Source organism: Taudactylus pleione, unplaced genomic scaffold (genome assembly GCF_031769625.1).
Source record: "Taudactylus pleione unplaced genomic scaffold, aTauple2 ptg000065l, whole genome shotgun sequence".
Classification (NCBI taxonomy): domain Eukaryota; kingdom Metazoa; phylum Chordata; class Amphibia; order Anura; family Myobatrachidae; genus Taudactylus; species Taudactylus pleione.
Genome location: NW_028284467.1, coordinates 10,089,419 through 10,110,573, shown reverse-complemented (window position 1 = coordinate 10,110,573; position 21,155 = coordinate 10,089,419). Strand labels below are relative to the sequence as shown.

At 45.9% G+C, this 21,155-nt stretch overlaps 1 protein-coding gene across 3 annotated transcripts in view; it reads left to right on the top strand.

Annotated features, from left to right (window-relative positions):
• POU6F1 (POU class 6 homeobox 1) overlaps nucleotides 1-21,155 on the top strand; it is a 115,688-nt gene that overhangs the window by 31,567 nt on the left and 62,966 nt on the right. For 2 of the 3 annotated variants that reach the window (XM_088466274.1, XM_088466257.1), the window contains exons 2-4: nucleotides 5,183-5,269; nucleotides 9,670-9,763; nucleotides 10,632-10,812. In XM_088466274.1, coding sequence (XP_088322400.1) covers nucleotides 9,710-9,763; nucleotides 10,632-10,812 — 235 coding nt within the window. In that variant the 5' untranslated portion in view covers nucleotides 5,183-5,269; nucleotides 9,670-9,709. The remainder of the gene's footprint in view (nucleotides 1-5,182; nucleotides 5,270-9,669; nucleotides 9,764-10,631; nucleotides 10,813-21,155) is intronic. The other variant, XM_088466265.1, reaches the window with a different exon arrangement.

Here is a 21,155-nt window from a genome sequence, read left to right as displayed (position 1 = left end):
TGCAGAACTCAGGAGCAGGAAGATAGATATGTGGGATAGTGGGTGTACAGCTGGATATCGTTTGATTCAACTTAGAATCAGATCCTTGTCTATCAAGGGTGAAGATAGCTGGGTACCACCAGTGTTTAGACAAAATAGCAGAGATGCATTCAAGAGACTAGTCTGTCAGTAAGCTGGTTCAGAACTGACAGTAGTAGGCGTTATGCCAAGCCAGGGAGCACTGTGCTGAATGATGAGGAGGGCTGCCAATAGCAGAGTCTGAAGGCAGTAGACCAGGTGTGCCGTCTGGCAAGGGTTGAAGTAGTGTTAGGAGAGCTCACACACAGTCCTAGATGGATGCTGGAACTGGTTTAGATGCACAGTGCAGAGGGGATGTAGACTATCACTGGATAGAACACACTGTCTTGCTGAGTGGGTGCACCACAATGGGCTTGATGGATGAAGTTCGCAGTGTGGAATATATGCTGGAACACTTGCTGGATGAAGTATACAGCTTAGATTGGATACTGGTACTTGCTGGATGACGTACACTGCATAGAATGGATGCTGTTATTTGCAAACTGAGAGGCACTGCATAGAATAGTTGATGGTATTGACAGACTAAAGTGCACTGTAGGAATAAAACTAATGCTGGTCTTTGCAGACTGGAGTGCAGAACCAGATAAAAGTACAGATCTAGCAGTGTTCTCCCCAGGCTGTTTTTGGGGGTGCACCACCCGGCAAGAAACAGCCTACCATCCGGGACTTTGGGAGCCTGCAAGTGGGGACAGTATCTGGCAGCTGTATAAAAAGGACCAGATCCTACAGACTTTGCAGCTTTTTCATAATCAGACAACTGGGCCTCTAATAAAAAGAGGAGAATTCATATATAAAATGTTATTTCAAGTTTAAACCATTATAAGGTCTGGGTTTAAAACATTTTATTATTGCTAAGGCCCCCACCCGGCTACTTCTTGATGCCACCCTGCTGGAAATTTTTTTGGGGGAGAACACTGTCTAGAAACCAGAAAACACCAGGAAATAGTGTCCGGGAGCCAGTAGCAGGTCACAGGAGTGAAGTTGTTCTGGCATTGGTCAAATAACTGGGACTTCCTTAAATAGGGCACCCTTGGTCCTGAAAGACCTCTTGGGTCAGCTGATCATAGAGTGGCTCCTAATTGGTGAAGAGAGAGTCAGCTGACAAGAATCAAGATGGCTGCACCCATGCACGCTGATGTGAGAAATGATCCAGGAGATATGCCAACCATATGGCTGATTGGCATTCACCAGACTCAGGGATGTCTTGGCGGCCCGTTGGAGTACCTAAGCCAGAAAGCGAGTTAACGTAGTGACAGGTAACAGGGCTTGGAAGCCTGATGTGTGATACATGCGGTCCCTTTCCACTTATATTTTCCTCCAAAAATGGTTTGGCTTACAGCCTAATTTCCCATGTCTTGGATCACAAGGACTTTTTTTTACTATTCTCTTCATACTACGGTAATATCCAATCAGGTCTAGAGTTCAGTATGTCCCCTGCTTGACACAAAAAATTCCAAAGTAACAGGTGAATTGCTTATATTATAAGCATTCACACCTCTTAGGCAGCATTAACCCCTACCTTATATGGCTCGATCTCAGCCGGCTGCCAGGGCAGAGGCAGCCTCTTTTTGAATGCAAAATGAAGATGTGAAATTGCTGTATCCAAATAGAGCAGTTTCACATCTGTCATTTTAGACTGAAAAATATGCTTCCTCTTCCTTGGGAGTCGGCTGAGATGTAGGTCGGATTCTACCACCCAGGTAAGTGGTAGGTGGGGGAGGTACCTATAGCTGGGTACACACTGGAGCGATGTTGGGCCGATTTGCCGTTTCGTAACAGCAACTCACCTACATCGCTCAGTGTGTAACCAGCGATTGCGCGCTCCCACGATCCGATCGCTAGCATCGGTTACTAGTTTTAATGTGCTGCACATTATACCTAGCGATATCGCTAGTGACCTGTAGTAATTTAATGAAGGACGGAACAGTGATCATTCCATCATTCATTAACTCGTTTAAGCGTGGACGATGGCGGAACTAATGCCTAAGTCCCAAGGTGGGTGGTTAGGGCAGATAGACATTTCCGGGGTAAGAGTAGTGCACATCCCTTGCCCTGAGCCTGCATATGCCTATAGCTTATATGATCTGTTGTTTGTATCAGCAAAATCTGTTCTCACTAAAAGCTGCTTTCCGTAATGGATAGAAATAAACAGTGATTACACAACCACATTCAATTTTATAGTGTCCGTTTAACTTGCATATTGAGGAATTAGTTTTACCTGTAGGGTTCTTTGGGAAGCCACAAGCTTATGTGTGAAATATTCCTACTCTTATATTGTAAAACTGATGTGAGCAAGACTGCTTCTAACCCTGATCTTTTCTATTAGTGATTATATTGTTTATAACTAATGGTATTTTAATATAGGAGGAAAATGGCTATAGGAAGGTGCTAAGTGTTCCCCAATCAGCTATTGATATCCATGCTAGCTTAGAATTGTCTCAAATATTTTAATGTTCCCTATTTGTTTACCATTTTTGTATTTTCCTTCCATTTCAGTGAACTGCTTTTAAAGCCTTTCAGTTACTTAGTTTTGCATGCATGGGCTCTGGACAACTTTGAACTTCAGTACTGTTGATATTTTCCTGGCAGTATACATTTTATCCATGCTCTTTTAAGTAATGTTAAATGTGATTCTTTTTTTTTTTTATAATACGTTTATCATCTATATTTATAATAAAGTTGGAATGGTTGTGTCTGTACATATACATTTTTTTGTAGAAATGTACTCCTTGGAACTGTGTATGAACTATGGAGACCAAAAATATATTTTTCTGTATTTTTGATTGTCTGTTCGTTCCGGCATCATGCAGAAACTACGGGATGGATTTGGATTGTGTTTTTAATATTGTTTAGCTTAGTCACCTACAAAGAAACTGAGGTATGTATTATATCAATTTGACCTCAAGGAGAGGAGCAATAAAGGAAAAACCAGATGCTTGACACACGGCGCATGCAGTGTGCAGGCTCCTCAAGCCAAAAATTACTAGATTTATATACAAATCTAGTTTTAGGGACTGTTTATGAACTATGGAGACAACAATTTTTTATTGGGATTTGCACAGGCTCCTCAAGTCCAAAATGAGTATATGTATATAAATGTACAATATATACAGATATTACACACCCCGAATGCAAATAGTTCTATATATATAGAAACAAAAAGTATAGTGGTCGCTCATATCAGCTTAATGACTTTGCACAGGTGCTTGTAAAGGGCGGGGTTTACACGTAGATATTTTTGATCACCTTTCTAATTGTTTATTATTCATTTTACTTCTTTCTCATTTCATTAACACTTATTGATTTATCTTTACACATCTATTCTTTACACTTCACTATCACCTTTTTTCCCCTTTTTGTGTGATGCCCTGGGGATGGTCCTTGGCTGGAATTTTTTGGGGTACCTTGCTTCTCGGACTTGAACCCCTTAATGTTAGGGTATGCCAGTATAGAGGAGCCTTGACGATGGCCTGGCGCTTATTCATATATTTGCAAATGTATGTAACTAATACCTCTGAATCTCTATTATCATGTAGGATTTAAGTATTTTTTGTTGATATTGCTGCAGTGAGCTGGAGGGAATCTTTTTTTTCTGTAGTTCTATATATATGTATGGATATAGAAATACATAGATCTATATATCTCAAGATCTATTTTGCACAAAAATCCAACTATATATTAAGCACTAATCAGGCAGCTTATCTTGACTCATGAAGTTGCAGAATACATGTCAATCCAGTAGATGGCGCACCAAGACTAATGCTACATATCTTAGAGTTGCTGCTCCTGTTACTTGCTACCTTTCAAAGTTACTGTAGGTTAAGTAGCAACAGATTTGGGATCTACAATATAAGATTTGTTTGACTATAATGAACTTAGACTGGACTGTGAGATTGATTGCCCCTTGAATTGGATTTTGTGGTTTACATAAAAAATATAAAAATGTGGATTCTTATTGTTTTGCAAAGATATTTTGTGAACAATGGCCCTCATTCAGAGCCGTACGCTCTGAGCAGAGCGCACGCTCTGAATGAGGGCCGGGCTCCATTTTCATGGAGCGTCCTCCTGGACGCTCGTATAGCTGTGGGTCACCACCCACAGGCTATACGAGCGTGCATTTTGATGGCCGCGATGGTCGTGACCATCGCGACCATCGAAATTGCAAGCCGGAGCCTGCGGTTGAGGTTTTCAGCCGCAAGCTCCGGAGTGATTTTGGCTCTATCAGAGCCAAAATCACTCCCACTGACATCACTAGTGATGTCAGTGGGCCGGCTTCTGACGGGAGGCGTTCCCGTGGGAACGCCCCCGTCAGGGAGGCACGCCCCCGGCACGCCCACCAAAGGGGGCGTGCTGTCAATCAACATTGACAGCACGCCCCCTTTGATCGGACACAACGAGCGAAGGAAAGTCCTTCGCTCGTCGTGTCTGGCGCATGCGCACGACGGAGCTCCCTCCGTCGTGCGCATGCTCAGTGCAGACCATCGACCCACTTGCGAGCGGACAGCCGCTCGCGAGTGGGTCTGAATCAGGCCCAATGTCTACAATATAAAATATACATCACAATATTAGATGCCAATACTGTCTTTTGTAAAATTAGTTCACCTGACAACAGACATCCACCCGAGCAAAGCTGCTGGAAAACGCTAGTTGCAAATAATATTAGTTGAAGGATATGAATTTCAAATCTTTAAAATATGATGAATTTTCTCTAACATGAATGACAATGGTCACAAGTAGCCTTTTGTAAATAAGTTTGTACAATTTCCGGGTCTTCAATTTTGTACTTAAAAGGGTTTGTCCGACTCTGAACAAACCCACTTTAAATATTCATACAAATATACATTTATCTTACCAAGAACCTAAGAAAATACATGTAAAAAACTGCTTGAAAGAATGTATTTGCCTATTTACACTATAAAAGAAATAACCAATGAAAATCTGGGAAATCTTGAACTACTATGTGTGTTTTTGTGGAACTGATTTTATTTTCCTCTATAGTATAATTGGGTAAATATATTTAATGCCATAGTTTTGCATTACAATATATTGTGGAAATGTGTTATTTAATTGTACTATATAGTGTAATATTTGTTTGTTGTTGCAGTGGAATACTTTTTCCATGAGATGAAATGGAAGTTACGGAGCTTGTGTATCACAAAGTCAAGCTATATTTACCAACAACAGTTACTAGGTGAGTCTGGGTTCACTTGATTATTTGTATAGAAGCAGGTTTTACGATTAACAGATAAGAATATTTGCAGTAGTACAATTGAAATGTTTCCAGAAAATAAATAAAAAAATCTGATTGTGAGTTATTTTATTTGACGTGATAGATGTTAGTCAGATATTTCAATCCTTTCTGGATCCTGTTTTAGTTGTAAAATTTTGCTATATTACCTTAGTAACCTATGTCGCTATGTGCGCATGTTATAAATGCCTATCTCAATTGTAACATTTTCATGCAGAGTATTTCTGAGTGATACTAGTTATTAGTTTTGACCCTTACAGGAGGAAATAGGAGAAGTTTAAAATTCTAGCTTTCCGACATCTAAGCGCTGCCTTGTATTGGGAGTACTTAGGGGGTCATTCAGACCCGGTCGTTAGCGCCGATGCGCTCGGACCGGGTCGATGGCCCCCCACAGAGCATGTGCACGACGGCGCCGGCGCCGTCGTGCGCATGCGTGAGACCCGCTACGACCGACAGCGCCAGTCGTAGAGGGTCTCGATCCAAAGGGGACGAGCTGTCGATGTTGATTGACAGCTCGCCCCGTTTGGAAGGCGGGCCGGGTGGGTGGCAGCCCAAACGGGGGTGTTCCCATGGGAACGCCTACCGTTTGGGGGCCTCCCCTAGTGATGTCAGTGGAGAGCTTCCGGCTCAGACAGAGCCGAAAGCTCTCCGGGGCTTACGACAAGGGAGACCCTACCCTAGGGTTTCGTCGTAAGCCCCGATGGTCGCAATGGTCAGACCATCGCGACCATCACCTTAGGTGGTTGTAAGGCTGTGGGTGTTAACCCACAGCCTTACCACCACAAAGGAGGACGTCTTGAAAATTCAAGACGTCCTCCCATCATTCAGACCGACCGCACACTCTGTGCGACCGGCTCTGAATGAGGTCCTTAGTGCTGTGGTTCCCAAACTTTTTCAGTTCGAGGCACCCTTAGGGTCTCCATCATTTTTAAGGCACCCCTAAACCAAAAGAATTACTGAGCAGTTAAGTTTTTTAAGTAGTTGGGTCAAAATAACGTAATAAGTATTTAAAGAAGAAATTGAAAATAAAAGAAAAAAACTGCTATTTTTACCCATTGACCCCTCCGTCTCTCTCCTATTGACCCTCCCTCACTCTCTCATTGCCCCTCTGTCTCTCTCCCTTCACCCCCTCCATACCTCTCCATTTTCCCCTTCCAAATCTCTCTCTTTGCCACCTCCATGTCTCTCCCTTTGCCACCTCCCTGTCTCACCCTTTTGCCACCTTCTGGTCTCTCCCATTGCCCCCTCCATGTTTTACCTTTGCCCCTCTCCATGTCTCCCCTCTTACTTACCTATAGTTGTGATCGCCAGCACCGTGTTGCAGCTTCTCTCCTCAGATCAGTTCAGACACTTCCTGTCTAATCTCCCACAATGCACTGCAATATAGAACCCCATTCAGCAACAGGCAGCCTCAGTATTCACTCCCTGTCTCCCTGTTGCTTTACAGTGACAGCTCCCCCCCACCCGCTCATCGCAAACCTCCACCTCTGTCGCTCCTCTCTACTCTGCGCCGCCAACCCCATTCCCACCCTTGCCAAAAAACATTTTACATTTAAAAAAATACACTGGCCCACCTCTTTAGGCTGCCTCGCACCCAAGTGACAGCACCCCAGGGAGCTGCGGCGCACAGTATGGGAACCACTGACTTAGTGGATTATTGGGCAGCCAACCAGTTGGTGCTTTCTTCCGGAACGTGGAGAGTTGGAAATAAAACCTCTTACGTCTTCCAATAGGAGAATTGTCCTATCATCGGATGCTGTCGGGGTACTATCTCACAAACAGCGGGGGCCCCAGATATTGGAGTCTTGTAGTTGTGCTACTTGGAAGTGGGTGTTAGTGTAATTTTATTTGCTGTTATAACTTCTATAAAGTTGTTTCCTTTCATTTGCAGAAAATATGATTAATTTCTCCTTCAATTAAATATTTTCAGCAAATCATTAGCAGTGTGTGAGTCATTGAATGAACAAGTATAATCCTTTTCAAATTTGAATCTATGAAATTTAATTGGTAACATTTTTTTGCACATACTGCAGAATAAAAAAAGAAATAAAAATAGATTGCCTTCTCGTGCATAGCAGTTAGCATAAATACACCAATTGTTCTTTAAATTCTAGAGTTTTCAATATTTATTCATTTTATATTTATCTATTGATTTTTTTTTTTAAGGGCAACAGTTGTGCCCCTAGTAATATCGTTGATATCTCCCTACCTCCAACTAGCAAAATTAGATGGCAGTTTATTTCTACAGGTTTCTCCAGTAGTTTATGCTCTTGGCAATCACTAGAAAGCATACCTTTGAGATCACTTCCAGGTAAGGGGGTAATAAAAGCCTAAAGGTGATATACAGATGTGTATTGCTTATCTAGCCTCGTACACTATGCAGTGCGATATGTCTGCCTTGAGTGAGCTGCCAGGTCCCATGCAACTCTGCTAGCATCGGGCGTCTTTTTTTGCTGAAAATGCATCTAAGTTGCACACAGATATACAAGTGTCACATCAGAAATGATTTGTCATTAGAGGCATTTTTGGAAAAAAAGTGCCCGTAAATTGTTATGAATAAGACGCGGTTCACCCTTGGGCTTGTTCATAACAAGTTACTGCAGAGTGTTTCAGTGACCATCAGATGAGCGCCGCAGTGACCACCAGATAACGCAGAGACCATCATTGGCCCACATACAACAGATAATATGAATACACCCCTCACACACAGAAAAACACACAGAGAATAAAAATACCCACGCACACACACATTAATACACCATCCCCAGCACAGACAGTATAAACCCCCCCAAGTAAAAAACAAATTCAACTCTCCCCATTGCATAAATATACCATCCTCCTAGAGAATTTTTTAAACATTTTCACCCCTCCATTAGCAATTACCTTCCAGAAGGAGGAAGTGTCTCAGGTACCTGCGGAGCTCCAGGCCAGGGTACAGCAAAGTAATTCAGAGACAAGATAGACTGGGAAAGGGATGGAGACTCTGGACCAGGGTGCGGGGCCTTTGGCAAGGAAGAGGAGGGAGTTGATTAGAAAAGTCAAACAGGGTTTATGGTTGGGCGGGGTCTTGGGCGAGGGGCGGTTTCTTAGCCAGGAGGAAATAGAATAGTCAGACAGGGTAGATGAGGGGGCGGGGACTCTGTGAGGGGTGGGGTCCTGGCTAGGGACAGACGTGAGTATATTCACTAGAATAGAGTGAGAACAGTGACAGACAGGAGGGGGCGGAGACTCGCCATGAGGGGACAGAGCAAGTCAGGGACAGACACAGGAGGTTCAATAGAACAGAATACAGTCAGGGACCGGTAGTGACAGGTAGAGGGAAGGAGGGTGTGGAAACTCGGGGTCTCAGGCAGGGATCCGTACTGAGCAGGCAGCCGTTCAGAGAGGACTCAGGGAGTAACCAGTACAGTCACCTGGCACCCTTCCCAGCCTGCGATCATTAAGGGGTGGGACTTTGTGAGGAGCTGCTCAGGCTTGGCCGCTCTTCTCTGTAGCAGTCTGCTGCTGCCTGTCATACAGTGTGACAAGTGCAGCGGCAGCTGGCAGCAACAGCAAGTGACTCAGCAGCAGCTGCAGGAAGAGCGCCTCTCCAGCCTAGCACCTCCCTGCAGTGCAGGATCTGCTGAGCGGGTTGCGCCGGCTCTGACTATACTAACTACACTATGTAGACAAAAGTGATTGGACACCCCCGTGCAAGCAAAATGCATACCATTGTACACAAGTTACAAATGGCCTCTAATGTGGCGGTTTCGTAGCGAGGGGATGTTGTATGGAAACAACAAATGTTTTTATCAGGACGACAATGCCACCTGTCATGTTGCCAGGGTAATGCTGGACTGGTATACAGAAACTTTGGTAACCCGGATGGACTGGCCAGCTCAGAGAACCTCTGGGACGAATTGGAGCAACTGGTGCGTTCTAGGCTGACTCAACCTTTTTCAGTGTCACAGTTGGTCACTGTACTTAAGGCGGAATGGCAAAACATACCTCCTGCTGTTTTCCAGGAACTTATGGACAGTTTGCAAAGAATGGTTTCTGTAGTAATCACTGCACGTGGTGGACCTACAAAGTACTGACGTCAATAATATATTTTTACATAAGTAAAATGTATTCTATATATTTGTAAGGGCATATAAAAGTTATATTTTAAGATTATCATCATTACAATTTATACATTTTTCATAAGCATGCCCCTAGTAGGAGTCTTCTCTACTTGCCTGTGCAGGAAATTGTTTACCATCTTGCAGACACTGAAAGGTATTGCAAATAGACTAATCAGCATGATTTAGTGATTGGTACTTGATACATGCATAGATTATATGTGAGGTGGTTTTGTTTCCCAGCATGCAGGAGGCGTGAGGGACGTCTATTCCATTAAGCACTATGGAAGCCGGTACCCTCCAACAACATGATTCACCTCTCACAGTCAATGAACAGGTATTTATTTTTGTGTCATTCAGCAAAATAATTACTAGTATCAGGAGATGTTGAGCCTTCTGATAACTGTGCAGTCTGTTACTAGGGTCTTGTATAATGTGGGGCCAACATTAAGAACATAATAAATAGCTGTACTAAACATGTGTTATCTTTATATTTGCTAGTAGGAACCCATCAATTTCTTGAACTTTTACTCTTCACCGCATAATCTACAAGTTAGTTGATAAGAAACAATGGTAGGAGTAGTAGTCTAATAACAGATGCAGCATGTCTAAGCCTACTATTTACTATTACTATTGATGATATAGAAGTTAAGACTAAAGGGGGGTATCCACTAGACGATAAAGTTCAACGATTGAACGATAATTATAGAATCGTTCAATAATCGTTCGATAATCGTTCGAACATCGTTTGAAAATCGTTTGAAAATGTGATCTTTTAGACATCTATCATCGTTCAAACATGGTGGTCAACCTGACGATATCGTCAGGTTCAGCATGTTTGCAGATGATTGATTGTGCCTGCACTGAACAACATATCGTTCAGTGTGGGCACCCTGCACTGTAGTGAACGACTGAACGATAACGATATCGTTATCGTTCAGTCTTTTCACTGTCGGGTAGTGGATACACGCCTTAAAGGTGTAGCTAGACGTTCTCTTCTCTGTGGTGCATTGGAAATAATGCAACCCTCTTATCCCTAATGTAAATCAACATACACATGTAATCTTACAGTAGTACTGTGTACATTATGAAGCACAAATATAATTTTTCAGTTATTAGACTTTACTAAGCAAACACCTAGAACTTTATTCCACTAATGTTGTTACCATATGAATTGTATAGCTCTACATCTTCTGACCTTGCAGGTAATTGTGATGTCTGGTCATGAGACTATCCGGGTTCTTGAAGTAGGTGTGGACGCACCAGTACAACCCGAGGAGGCTGGAAAGGCTTTTAACCCTCCAGTTTCTGAGCCTGCAGTTACTAATGACTTGGCCAGAGAGACAGTGCCGTGCCATGCGGAGAATATGAGTGCCATGTCCGTAGGTATGAAGCCTGTAATACAACCTTTTCCTTGCACAACCGGATGTAAGACATCCAATCTGTTCACAACCGAAAATGCGAAAAAGTGCATTTTTATGTATACAACTTCCTATTCATAGTGATTGTATTTTAAAATTTTACTATTCTTTTGTATATAACGGACCACTAAATTGGGTAATTTAATTGCCACCCATGGCGCAAAATCTTTTAGGATTATCTAGCTGCAGTGCATCAACTAAAGAGGACCTGTCGTCTCTGATACTTTTGCTGAGCTTGTTTAAAGCCAGAGGGGATTTTGTTTCCCTATTTCCACAACTATGTGCACCGGAGAGATGCTCCTGTGAGTTAGGTCATTTGTATGTTGTTGAGCCAAATTACTATATAGCTTACACCCATACTGAATGTCAGCTCTGTATAGCACTAACTAGCAGCACTGAAGCGGAGCAGGTGGTAGAGGGACATAGCACTGTGCGGGGTACTCCGTAACATACTGAGCACGTTGCATAGCTGCTCGACTCCAGATTACTGAGGGAGTGTTTTTTTTTCCTGAGCCTTTCAGTCACCCCCAATTTCTGGGAAAGACGAGGCCAGGGTCTACGTCAATAGACGCAAAATTCTTGGCCTCGCAAGCCGGCCAGCCTGCGTAAGCTGAAGCTTACTCAGCTGGCCGGAGCAGCACAACAATTGGACTGATGGTCTTGATGGCGATCCCAGGCTGCGACCTCAGGATCGCAGATGCTGACAGAAGGCGTCTCTTCAGGTGTCTCCTGCGTTATTTGAATTTCAGCTGGAAGAAATTGCAAAGCCTCTTGTTGGCAGCTTTGCAATTCCTCCCACTGATGAATAAGGCTTTTTGTTCTGTTTGAAAGTATAGAAATAGTTAAAAATTAAGAAAACAAGTGTGTGGGGAACTTCCCAAATCCATAACCAACCCTGGACCTCTGAGCCTGGTCTTGTATTGGGAAAATAGGGGGAAAATGGTCGTAGAGTCCCCCCTATTTTCCAATATACAGTACCAGGCTGAACTAGCCGGGGGGATAACAACATAGCAGGGAGACGCACAGTGTGGGGTCCCCCTGCCATAACGTTAACCAGCCCCCAAACTGGTCAGCCCAGGGTTCGCCCGGACAACCAGCCCCAGGGCTCTTCCCTGCACCTCTGGTGGTGGTGGGTGCAGGGTTAATGACAATTACATAGTTAATAATAATGTTCTTTACAGGCAGCCTACAAGTCACAGCAAGCCTCCCCTGGCTGTTTCTAAAAGACCCCAAAACCGCCGCTTAGAAAATTTTGCCCTTAGTCTTTTAAAGCACAGCTATGGTCTGAACACAATGGAAGCAGCCATTTTGTGGGGTGATACACTTTCTCATGAGAATGCAGTGTTAATTCTATAGGAACTAGGGGCCTGATTCAGAGATGTATTTCCGATGGTGAGTGGTCTGTGCATGCGCAGGACCCGTTATGCGCACGTGCAAAACGGGTCTTGCGATCTCACCCGCAGACCCTCCTCATGCTAGGCGTTTGGGAGGCGGAGCGGTGGCGTTCCCGGAAACGGGGGAGTATCGGTGGATGCAGGCTTCCTAGCCTTGCAAGCTGCCAGGACCCGATCAGGCTGCGGTAAGCTTCAGCTACTGTAACCTGGCCGAAGGGGCAACCATCGCGACCAATAATTGCAATGATGATCGCAGATACAGCAAGAGATCACAGATGCAGCAAGGATCTCAGGACCTGATTCAGAGCCGCTCGTAAGCAGCCGCTCGTTCGCTCTGAGCGATGTTTGCACAACTGCGCATGCGTATGGGTCGTAATGCGCATGCGCAAACCAGTCATTGCGGTCGGAAATCGTGCGCTCGTAAAACAGCGAGGAGCTGCTAATTTGATTGACAGAATGTACCGTTTGTGGGTGATAACAGGGGAAGGTGCTTGAAAACGGGGGAGTGGAGATCCGAACGCAGGCGTGCCTAACGGTCAAAAGGGCGTTTAATGGATGTGCATAATTAGTAAAGGAGTGTTATCGACCACGTCACTTGGTTGTCTTTTAGCCTGAACTGCTCGCAGTGATTGCGGTAAGAGAATCCTGCCACAACCACTGCGAGCAGTTCAGATGCCTTTTGATGTTCCCGATTAATCTAATAAATACCGGAGATGACGTGTGATGCGAACGGCAAAGGGGCATCTTTACAAAATAGCGAGCGCATTTTTCGAACGCTCACTCAGACATAGAGGCGTCAACACACCGCAAAGAGCGAGCGCTCAATTTAAATATCTGGCCCCTTTTTCAGAACGACCGTCCGCAAATAGCGTCCGGCTCTGAATCAGGCCCTCAGTCACAGTGCTGGGATCGCAGATGCAGCAGGAGGTGTCTGTTTTCTACAGACACCTCCTGCTGCATTTGAATGCTAGATAGACAGGATTGCACAGCTGCTTGTGTGCGACTCTGCAATTCCGTCCATCTCTGAATCAGACCCTAGGTAAATGATGGAGTCATGAGACACTTTTACAGAATATTGTTCAGCCTACAATATGGTTGACCTATACGCTTTAAATAATAAATAGTAGTGCATCATTACATATGTTAGCAGACAATTAGTGTATTGCTTCTGTACAACCTGAGAATTAACTGGTTTAACAATACAGAACTAAACAGTTAATATTTTCTATGGAGTTGATAGAATAGTGACCACGCTATCCAGTAACAGCAAATGTCTCCAGTCTGCCTGAGTGCTGGATGTGATATAGATTTATCTTCTAACATTGCGGAAACAATTCTCTGAGTGACAGCTTTGATAGGGAGTGTAACAAAAAAAGACATGAGGAAAAGTACAGTATGAAACGCAGTATACACATATACAGCACCTCTGTAGGATTTATATCCCCAGGTATTGATAAACTGAGTTAGATAAAAGTGTAGACAACATTTAGTAGTGTGTTCGCCAGGCTTCCCTGCAGCATAGTGCATTATGGGCCTGATTAATTACGGACAGCAACTGCGAATGCAATAGCGATTACGCACGCAGTTCAAATGCGATAGTATGCTAATTCATTGCGATCGCAATGCCGCCGCTGCACTACATAAGGACGCCCACCTTACACACATCCGTAATATTTAGCAAGACTGCGAAACCATCGGTACAATCGAGTAACATCGCAGCCTCACACACACTTGCAAAAGCTCTGACCTTACTCAGAAATTGCTACCTTCATCGCACGCTATGAGTGCTCAAGCTGCGTAGGGCATCGCAGTGGCTAATTTAATCACGCCCATGCAACGGCGTCCAAACGCACTGGCACGTCTACGTTTCGCCGACCACCCCTCCCGTCACCACCCACAAACGGCACTTCCTGTCAATCACTCTACCATGGGTCTGAGTAGTCACTGCGATCGCAGTCCCGATCGCATTGGCTGGTTTATACACGCGCACTGTGATGCATGCGCAGTGCGTAACAATCGGAATCGGACGATTTGCGTGCGTATTAGCAACTGTGCTCCTTGCTGAATCAGGCCCTATATACCTAATAAGTGCTCCCTTAGACTTCCACTGCAAGGGCTACTGAACGCTGCAGGAAACGGACCAAAGCTAAGTGAATGCTTTGCAGAAAGTGTGTGTATAGATCTGTTCACTCACATTTATGTTTCTGCTATCAGCATCAAAGAGCATTTAATAAACTTTAAGAACACACATTAAATGCTTAAAATTAACTCCGGTGTATACAAGACCTTATTGTTGCTCTGCAGTATTCAGTGCCAGCTAAAGTAAATGGTGTTGGGTATGGGATTCCAGTGGTCTGGATGCCAACAGTATTCTGGCAGTCATGATCCTGACCATCATCCCAGTAAATGTACTAGCCAGACTTGAAATAGGAATTTCTTCTTCAGGGTCCATAGGGCTTCACAGGGAGACCTTCGGGTGTAGGTGGTGGTTGAGGACCGGGCACCACACAGTTAAAGCTTTCAGCTCCCAGAATGCACTGGTCCAACCACCTATACCACGCCCCCGAGCCAGAGGCACCTCATTTCCGTAGGTGCCTGGCCAGAGTCGGGTCACCATTATGCAGTGGGCTGCTTAGGCAGCCGAAATAGCTTTATTTTTATGATTTTATATATTTTTAGTACTTTATCTGATGAGCAAGCAGCAGCAGACTGTCCGCAAGACGTCTGCGCTGCCACTCCGTCACCCCTCCAACTTCGGCTGGGAATTTCGGCGGGCGTCCCGGGGTCCTCGCTCGCTCGTCCTCACAGCCCGGACACAAGGGGACAGGTAAGGTGGGTCATCGCTCGCGGTGACCCGCGGATTGGCACTCATAGCTCTGGTCTCAGGGGACAGACCGGAGGAGCTGAGAGTGAACACAGGCTTTTCCACAGTGATCCATTAGACCACCAGGGTACATATGGAGCAGGAATCCAGCCTCCCGGTGGTTAAAAAATCAACATGGGGAGGGCAGCTTTCCCCATTAAATAGGCCCCTCCCCTCAACTCAGAGCTCCATTCCTCTGAGGTCTCGCTACGCTGAGCTGCTCTCCTCCTCCGACCTTCCCCCTCAGAGGTCCCTGGCGGCCATTTTCTCAAGGCTCAGCCACAGCTCTCTCAGGGAAACGCAGGGTCCGGTCCCCCTACATACCTCTCCCTGGAGTCAGGTTATGTAGCGCTGTAGCCTGCCAGATGTTGAGTCACTGACCACAGAATCTGTGTAGTTGATTGTAGTGCCATTCTGCAGTTATATTGTATTTTTGCATTGTATGTGACTTATGCTAGCGCTGTCTGTCTGTTTATTTTTCTATACTGTCAGCATATATCTTTTTTTCTGACTTTGCCCTAACATACAGGTGTATTCAGGGTTTTTCCCAGTACCTCACATCTCTACAATTAATGTATTGGTGAGGGTTGTCGCATACAGTTGGTTACTGCACAGTGCCATATTTGTTCAGTGCGCTCCTGCAGCTTGCCCAAGCCTAAGACAGGATTCTTGCTACTTGTATCCTACATACCCAGTGGTTGCATTATACCCAGTGCCATATTGTGTACTTTACCGTTGTGTCTAGCAAAGGCAAGAGTAGCAAGCAAGCATCTGCACCCATACTGCTGCCATGCAAATTATGTGCTGCAAATCCTGAGGAGGATCCTGAGGAGGATTTGATACAAGATGGGTTATGTGTTAAATGTTATACTCCACCAAGCCCATCAGAACCCCCAGCTCCTGCACAAGAGCACCCCTGGGCTTTTCTCAGGTGCTGGCTACTATTGTGGACCGCCTAGCAGTACCGACTGTAATTTCCCCTATGGGGTTACCACAGCAGGCCATAATTCCCCCTCTGGGGCTGCCACAACAGGTTCAGGCAATACAGGTACCTCCTCTGCCCCCTCCTTGGGTAGACGTATTCTCTAGCTCGGTATAGAATTTGGTGGCTACCTCTTCAGCCTTTCAAACTATGTTGCTAGGCGAGAAGCTCCTACCCAGCAAGCCTTCTAAGCGTCCTGTATTATCTTCACCGTTCACGCAGCTCTCAGATTCTGAAGTGTCATCTAAGGAAGCAGAAGATGCTGATCTCTCTAACACTGACTCCCCTCAGGGGGAGGATAAGAGTCAGTCTAAAATTGATATTCCTGCCTTGGTGCGAGCTGTTAGATCCATCTTACTAATAGAAGATGACGAGCCAGCCCCTAAATCTAAGCACCCACTGTTTAAATGACAGAAAGTGGCTTCAGCAGAATTCCCTCTATCGGATCAATTAGCTGACCACATGGCGGCAGCCTGGCAGTCGCCTGGTAAGGAGTTTCATCCCCAAAAAGTCTGACCATTTCCTGTGGCTCACTGGTCAAAATGAGAGACTCCCCCTGTGGTGGATTCGCATGTTATGTGTTTAATTAAAAGCGCTACGTTGCCTGTACCTACGGTATCCTCTTTGAAGGACCCTACGGATAGAAAGGTTGAATTTTAAATCAATATACTCTTTTCAGGGGCTGTTGCCCGTCCGACCATGGCTATTGCATGGGTGGCTAAAGCTATAGAGAGCTGGGCTGACGCACTTGAAGACTCTTTTCCCTCAGATGCTTCTAGGGATCAGATGTCTTTCGTTGCTATATTGGAGAAGCGACATTGGATGCCAGTCTCCTAACCTCCAGAGTCTCGGCCACGGCATACCCTGTGGTTACGCTCATGGAAGGCGGATTCGGACTCCAAGAAATGCCTAGAAGTGTTACCCTACAATGGGGAGATCTTGTTTGGCCCATACCTTCACAAGATTGTAACCACATTGGTGGCATCAAAAACCTGGGACTACATCTTTTAGGTCCTTTCGTCCTCAAGAAAAACCTAAAGGTCAGTCCTTTCCTAGGCAGTCTGCTTCCACTAGGGCCACCAAGCCCAGGACCAACTAAGCCTGGACCACCAGACGCCCTGCTTCAAAATCTGAGGATAAGCCCTCAGCCTAATGGGAAGAGCCTCCCTCTGGGGAGATCGACTTCTTCAGTTTGCCCAGTGCTGGTGTCAAGCCACCACGGATGCTTGGGTAAGAGAAGTGGTCTCTCACGGGTACACCCTCTCATTTCTTTGACGGCCACTCCACCAGTTTTTCTACACAGGCCCTCCTTCAGACCCAAGCAAGGCATTACAAATCCAGAAAGCCATACAGTCGTTGCTGCAAGCAGGGGTAATTGTGCCAGTCCCATTATCTCAGAGGGGGACCGGTTACTATTCTACTCTCTTTCTGGTTCAAAAGTTGAATGCTTCTCATTGGCCTATCCTCAACCTCAAATCCCTGAACATATTCCACAGGGTACCCAGGTTCAGGATGGAAACCCTACGCTCCATCATCCTAGCTAAGGAGCCTAGGGATTTTATGGTATCTCTGGATATTCAGGATGCATACCTATATGTACCTATAGCACCCTCACATCAGCGATATCTCCGGTTTGCTATACTACAGCAACACTTCCAATTTCAGGCTCTGCCCTTTGGACTATCCACAGCTCCACGGGTGTTTACCAAAATTATAGCTGTCATGGCGGCCCACCTGTGTGGTCAGGGTGTCCGTCTGTTGCCATATCTGGACGACCTCCTGCTCTTAGCAGGATCCCCAGGATTGCTTCACCGCCATCTGCATCTAACCATTGCTTTCCATCACAAGCATGGATGGTTAATCAACTGGAAAACGTCCTCCCTGAATCCCTCACAGAGAATAATTCATCTGGGAGCCCTGCTGGATTCTCAGGATCAGAAAATCTTTCTGACATAAGACAAGATCTCCACACTTCAACTACGAGTGCTAGATGTCTCCACAGTCGCTGGGTGTCGATCCACTCAGCAATGCAGGTTCTGGGATCCATGGTGTACACCTTCGACATGGTGGAGTATGCTCAGTTCCACTCCTGGCCTTTGCAAAGGCTGATCCTCTCCAGGTGGAGTGGGTTACCCCATCGGATTAAAGCTCAGACAATGGTACTCTCCGGAGGTGCGTCTGTCCCTCTCTTGGTGGCTACATACATCTCATCTAACCAAGGGTCGCCCCTTTTGGATCCCGGACTGGGTACTCCTAACAACGGACGCTAGTCTCCGGAGCTGGGGCGCAGTGACCGGTCCACACTCCTTTCAAGGTTACTGGATATCGGTCAAATCAACCCTGCCAATTAACATATTGGAACTTCGAGCTGTCTACAGGGCCCTCATTCTGGCCCAGAATATACTTCAGGGAAAACCTGTACAGGTACAGTCCGACAATGCCACAACAGTGGCTTACATCAACCATCAAGGAGGCACTCGAAGTCGGGCAGCAATGACAGAAGTGTCAAGCATTCTGACATGGGCTGAGGGTCACCTCCCGGCCATCTCTGTGGTGTTCATTCCGGGAGTTTTCAATTGGGAAGCAGACTTCCTCAGCCATCATGACATGCAATTCTGGGGAATGGTCTCTTCATCACAAGGTTTTTCAACTCATAGTGAGCAGATGGGGCCTCCCAGAGGTGGACCCCATGGTCTCCTGACACAATCACAAACTGCCAGTGTACGGGTCCAGAACAAGAGATGTTTGTAGAGGCATTATGTCACAATTGGTGTCTGCGAGTTACCTGTCTCAGGTAGTGATCGGGTTTCAACGGAGGCCGGCATGACTGGAACCACAGATGATGTAGATAGATCTATTTACAAGACTTGTGTAGCAGTGAAAACTGCCTTTGATGATAAATGGCAGGAACTGGAGGAACCGGACTGGGATCGGTAGGAAGACTTGTTGAATTGAACTGATGAACTAAGAACTTGACTCTGGACTGGAGCAACGTGGACTGAACTGATGAGCTTGGAACTTGACTCTGGACTGGAGCAATGTGACAATGGCTGAAGGGAAGTCAGGTAATGCTGAGACGAGTGCTAAAAAGGGTAATCTGGAATTTCTGTGACAAAGGCTGGAACTCAGGTGCAGACTGGATTGGATAATTGGGAATAACAGGTTTCAGGAAGGAATGGCTAGGTTTGGGAATTTTAGGTTCAGGGAGGGAGTAGGTAGGTAAAAGGAGCAGGAGTTGATCCACAGCAGGAAGCAAGGCAGGGTGACACGATGCAGGTTTACAGAGTGCCAGGGACCAACCAGGAGTAGGACTAGCAACAGAGCACAGGCCAGGTATTGCTGTAACAGGACGTCTGGATGCCAGGTATTACTGTAGCAGGTTTTCGGGATGCACCAGGGGTTGCTGTCAGCAGGCTTACTGGATTGCCAGGTTTAGCTGTAGCAGGTTTTCTGGATGCATCGGGGGTTGCTGTCAGCAGGTCTACTAGATTGCCAGGTATAGCTGTAACAGGTTTTCTGGATTGCACCAGGGATTGCTGTAGCAGGTTTCAGGGATACACTAGAACGCAGAAACAGCATGAACCATACACCACGGGAAGACGAGATGTTCAGGCCCAGAATGCTATCAGGAGAAGATATATATACCATGGGTCTGGCAGCAATTGGTGGATATGGACAGGTGGTCTGGCAGTAGCATTCTGAGTGGTGGAAGGCACAACATGCAGAGGGAGTATTCATCTCTGCAGCTCTGAGAATCAGAACCACACCTGCGATTCCAATCAGGGCTAGCAGTGCTCACAGACAGAGGAGAGGCCAGGTGCAATAATCAGAGCAAATCCTCCAGGCAAATTACACACACAGATCCATGGGGCAGCTGACAGGGGTAAGTGTCAAGGCAAAAAAGGTGACAACTAGACAGGGTCGTGACACATTATCAGTGAAATGGACCTTCCAGTTTGCGTACCTATTCTCTCCAGTCTCCCTTCTTCCTTGAGTTCTTCGGTGGTTTAAACAAGACGGAGGCACTGTCCTGCTGGTGGCTCCAGCTTGGCCCAGAGACATCATTGGTACTCAGATCTCTCCATCAACACTCCGTTCCTGCTTCCTCAAAGACCGGACCTGTTGTCTCAGGGTCCTTGCCTTTACCCGGACCTGGGTCATCTGTCTTTGACTGCGTGGCTCTTGAGACATCCCTCCTGAGGTCCAAAGGATTCTCTAGCTCTGTAGTCAGAACTATGCTCAGAGCGCATAAGCCAGCCTCTGCTCGGATGTACCACAGAGCGTGGCATACATATTTCCAATGGTGTCGTACCAGAAGCTAAGACCCCCAAGTGTTTAGGCTTTCCAGAGTCTTGGTCTTCCTTCAAACCCGATTGGACCGTGGATTCCGCCTGGCCTCACTGAAAGTGCATGTTTCTGCTCTAACCATTTGGTTCCAGCGTAGTCTTGCTCCACTTCCGGATGTCCACACCTTCCTCCAGGGTGTCCTCCGTATACAACCTCCCTTTGTCACTCCAGTGGCTCCTTGGGATTTGGCAGTAGTGCTTTGTGCCCTCTAGGGTCCTCCGTTTGAACCCCTGGATTCTGTGGAACTCAAGTGGCACACAGCGAAGACTCTTTTTCTTCTGTCTATGGCGTCCGCCAGAAGGGTGTCAGATTTAGGGGCGCTCTCCTGTTGCTCCCCATTTCAAAAAAATTTCATCAGGACAGAACTGTGCTTTGGACTCGCTCTGATTTCCTTCCAAAAGTAGTTACTAGTTTCCACATTAATGAGGAGATTTTAGACCCAGCCTTCCAATCACCAGACCTATCGGCAGGTGAGGCCTCCTTGGATGTGGTCTGTGCTCTCTAGATATACGTGAACCATACCATTTCCCTTCGGAGATCAGACTCCTTATTTGTGCTCTATGGATTTCACAAGAAGGGATGGTCAACCAACAAACAGACATTGGCTAGATGGCTTCGCATAACTATCTCACAGGCTTACACGCAGGCAGGCCTTCCTATACCGGCCACTGTTGATGCTCACTCTACTCGCTCTGTGGGTCTTTCGTGGGCAGCTCGCCGTG